Source organism: Barbus barbus, assembly GCF_936440315.1.
Source record: "Barbus barbus genome assembly, chromosome: 35".
Lineage (NCBI taxonomy): Eukaryota > Metazoa > Chordata > Actinopteri > Cypriniformes > Cyprinidae > Barbus > Barbus barbus.
Genome location: NC_136763.1, coordinates 20,026,697 through 20,031,029, shown reverse-complemented (window position 1 = coordinate 20,031,029; position 4,333 = coordinate 20,026,697). Strand labels below are relative to the sequence as shown.

At 39.3% G+C, this 4,333-nt stretch overlaps 1 protein-coding gene across 1 annotated transcript; it reads left to right on the top strand.

Moving 5' to 3' along the window:
* Nucleotides 1-945: 945 nt before the first annotated feature.
* On the top strand, nt 946-3,248 carry LOC306855337 (keratin, type I cytoskeletal 19-like; the record flags this gene model as incomplete). Its single annotated transcript, XM_079393950.1, has 6 exons — nt 946-1,446; nt 1,605-1,687; nt 2,094-2,250; nt 2,463-2,624; nt 2,767-2,892; nt 3,024-3,248. 6 exons carry the CDS (start codon nt 946-948, stop codon nt 3,246-3,248), a joined length of 1,254 nt encoding a protein of 417 aa, XP_079250076.1.
* Between the last annotated feature and the right edge of the window lie 1,085 nt (nt 3,249-4,333).

Below are 4,333 nucleotides of genomic sequence, written 5' to 3'. Positions count from 1 at the left end.
GCCGAGAGAATCAGCGCTGCTGCTCAACCTGCTGCTCACTGCGACCTCTCTAGTGCAGAAAAACTCTGTCTCTCAGATTCAGAAGTAGAATAAAGAAGCTTTAATAGAAAGGACACTAAGAAAATAGATGTTTTACTCCTCAAAATAATTTAAAATAAACCATTTAATTTAGATATTTAGATGCACGCCTTATGACAAACTTGCACGAAAGCAAATAAAAATTAAAAGTGGAATCTTTTGTACTTTTTCCTCATGTTTTTGGCCACATACTAAATAAATATTAAAATATTTCACACATGCACCATTCACAAAAAATAAAATAAAATATAATATCCAAACTGGGCATGCAATTACTCAAGATGATCCGTGTAAAAGGGAGGTGAAAGCACCTCAGATGACCTCACATCACCTCAGGGAGTTACCTGTCTGACAAATCCTTCTTTATTATGATGAAAATGGTTAATTTATAAAATCAAAATAAAACCAGCTCAGCCACCTTTTTCGGCGCCTAACTATCGAAGGTATTTCCTCCGCTGGCACAAAACACTTGCACATGCTTGTAAACACACACACACAACTTGCATACACACAGTGTGTGTCGCAAGCCTGATTATTTTATCGCACTCCCTCCATTGTAGTCTTGAGGGTGAGTACATCTCATGAGTACATTTAGTTAACACATAAATTCTTTAGCAACTTCCTCACTGGGGTGGAACCTGAACACTGGTCTTTAAGTTTCATCTCTGCTGGTAGTGACAGCTGGGACCGACACACATCACTCTCCCACACACACCCTACCCTTCATCACCCAATCACAAAGTCCAGGAGCCGCCCTGGATCTGCATCCCTATAAGAAGTCAGAGCTGGGCTCAAAGGTGCCATCCTCGTCTGGACAACTCTAACATTTTCCTCTCTAGGTTCATCTCATCTCTGTATCCATCCACCATGTCAGTCTCTGTACGTATGACGTCCTCCAAAGGACCCAAGACCGTGACTTCAAAGTCCATTGTCACCAAGAGTCGGTGTGGTTCCACGGTCTTTCCACAGAAAGCCTACAGCGTCTATGGAGGTGGCTTAGGTGGAAGCACCCGCATCTCTTCCTCCTCAATGCAATCCAGAATCGGAGGATACGGAGGAGGATGTTTTGGTGGAGGACAGCGTTTTGGTGGTGGATACGGTGGAGGTTATGGTGGAGGATATGGTGGAGGATATGCAACAGGCATAATGCCTGGAGGCTGCGTTGTAAATGACTTCCAGCTGAATGAGAAGGCTACCATGCAGAACCTGAATGACCGTCTGGCATCCTACCTGGAGAAGGTGCGCTCGCTGGAGGCTGCTAATGCCATCCTGGAGAGGCAGATCCATGAGTACTATGAGAAGAAAGGGCCGATCGCACAGAGGGACTACAGCGCCTACTGGAACACCATCAAGGACCTGAAGGATAAGGTACAGGGATGCCTGAACGAATATGAAACATTACTAGCACGTTCTAGTGCAATGATATTCTTTTGGATATAGCAGCTAAAAAAAAGAGACTTGCTTTCTCAGAGTTTGATGATATAAAGCAATATGTGTTCTCATGTATTAAATATTCTATGTTTTAGATTAAAAATGCTACCATCCACAACGCCAACATCCTCCTGCAGATCGACAACTCTAAACTGGCTGCTGATGACTTCAGAGTCAAGTACGCTACACTGCGTTGACCACATTCATGTGAACTTACAGCTAGTTTGATGGATAAAATATTCAGCACAACTGTTTTGAGCACTGAGCAGCAAATCAGCATATAAGAATGATTTTTGAAGGATCATGTTACAACGAAGACTGAAGTAATGGCTGCTAAAACAAATCAGCATTGATATTGCAGAAATACATTACATTTTAAAACGTATTACAAAATGACAGTTTTGCTGTATTTTTGATCAAATAAATGCAGGTTTGGTCAGCATAAGAAACTTATTGCAAAATATAAAAAAACTGACTGGTTCCAATCTTTTGAACAGTATAGTGCATGTGTGTATTTATGACATTGGTTGTGTTTAAATAATGATTGGTGTGTTTATTCCCTATGTCACCTTTCCAACAATCAGATATGAGCATGAGGTGGTAATGCGGCAGTGTGTGGAGGCCGACATCGCTAACCTGCGCCACTTACTGGACCAGACAAACCTGGCAAGGGCCGACCTGGAGATGCAGATCAAGGGTCTGGAGGAAGAGCTGGCATTTATGAAGAAGAACCACCAGGAGGTTTGTAGTGGTTTTCTGATAGATCATCTATGTAGAACAGATCCTAAATTTTGGAGTATTGTATTATATTATATTATATTATATTATATTATATTATATTATATTATATTATATTATATTATGTTATATTATATTATATTATATTATATTATATTATATTATATTATATTATATTATATTATATTATATTATATCATACTGTGGCATTACAGGAGCTGGCTGCACTGAGGTCACAGCTGACAGGCACAGTGAACGTAGAGGTTGATGCTGCTCCTCAGCAAGACCTGAACAAGGTTATGGAGGAGATTCGTTCTCATTATGAGAACATCATACAGAAACACAGCAGGGAACAGGAAGGCTGGTTTAATGACAAGGTAAGACATCTTCTTTCTCCCTCAGTCTCAATATGGATTCTACGTTGCTATCAAGTTTTCACTGAATAATAAACCACATATTCCAGAATGTCACTTGAAGTAATGCCTGGATAGTAATATAGTGTTTTTGTCTTTTGTTTAGATGGCAGGGTTGAACAAAGAGGTGACCATCAACACAGATACCATACAAACTTCCAGATCACAGATCACAGAGCTGCGAAACATCTTACAGAGTCTGGAGATCGAGCTGCAGTCTCAGCTCAGCATGGTGAGGCACAAGTGGAATGTAGAGCGAGATTAGATAGATTATCTGAACCAGAGGCTGGAAAATATAACATAAGACTCAAAACAAGCAGAGCAACGGATCTTTATTATGTTTTTGTGAATGTTCTCAAACAGAAAGCAGCACTGGCGAACTCACTGGCAGAAACAGAGGCTAGGTACAGCGCTATGCTAGGAGGCTTCCAGAACCAAATCAACATGCTGGAGGCCGAGCTCTGTCAAATGCGGGCTAGCATTGAGCAACAGGGATGTGATTACGCCTTGCTGCTGGACATCAAGAGCCGCCTGGAGCAGGAGATCGCCACCTACAGGAGCCTCCTGGAAAATCAGGACATCAAGTAAGTTGGTTCTTTTTAAAAGATAATGTGAGTTAAAATCAGCGGAGCATGGATTATGTTATATTATCTTGTCCAGGCTTCACTAATTATTTTTTTCTTCCTCTTACTCTTCCAGGACTCAAATTCCAGGTAATTGAAATCTCTCTTTGTATTTTGTGGTAGGCTGGCCAGTGTATGTTGTACAGTAAACATTAATAACTCTTTCCCTCTTGTCCTTCATGATCTCAGGTGGATTTCTCTCCTCAGGTGGATCTCAGTCCTCTGGTGGATCTCAGTCCTCTGGTGGATCTCACACCATCAAGCAAACCACTACCACTTCCCACCGTACTTACTAAAGTCACAGCATGCCGCTTCGTGAGACAGTATTCAAACACATGCAGACATGTCATTTTAAATGAGTGTTGATACACAGTTTGTGACATGACAATAAACGAGGAAATGTGTTACTTATAAAACATCGAAAGACACTCACTGTTTTGTTGTTGTATGTGAGAAAAACCTGTCTCTGAAAATAAAACGAAGGTCAAGAAATATTTGCTTTATGTGGTTTTATTTCACATACTATGGTCTAAAATTTAAAATGGTGCAAAACACATGGCAGACACTTTCTCGAGAGCAGAAAATAGCCTACAATATAGACCACACTCAGAAATTAGTTTCATAAGGACCAGTATTTATTTTCAGAATTGTATTTATTTTAAAGCAAATAAGTAAACAATTTAAGTAGCGTTTGCAGTGATATATGTTAAGTTTAATGCTCTAAAGCTGGCTAACCATTTATAGCAAATGTAATAAATGACAAAATTGCAGTTTTAAATAAATACAGTTTAAAAATAAATGTATTTATTTGCTTTATTTAATTCAGATTCAGTTAAACAAAACAGGAACAAATATTTAACACCACAAAAATATATGGCAAACGGTACAAATGTAAATATAACAGTAAAAATAAAAACATACATATTCTATAACCCTACCCCCGAACCCTACGCATCACTCCAAACTTTCTGCAGTTTTACATTTTCAATCATTCTGTATGATTTATAAGCTTGTTTCAGCATGGGGACCTAAAAAAATATTCCCATAAGG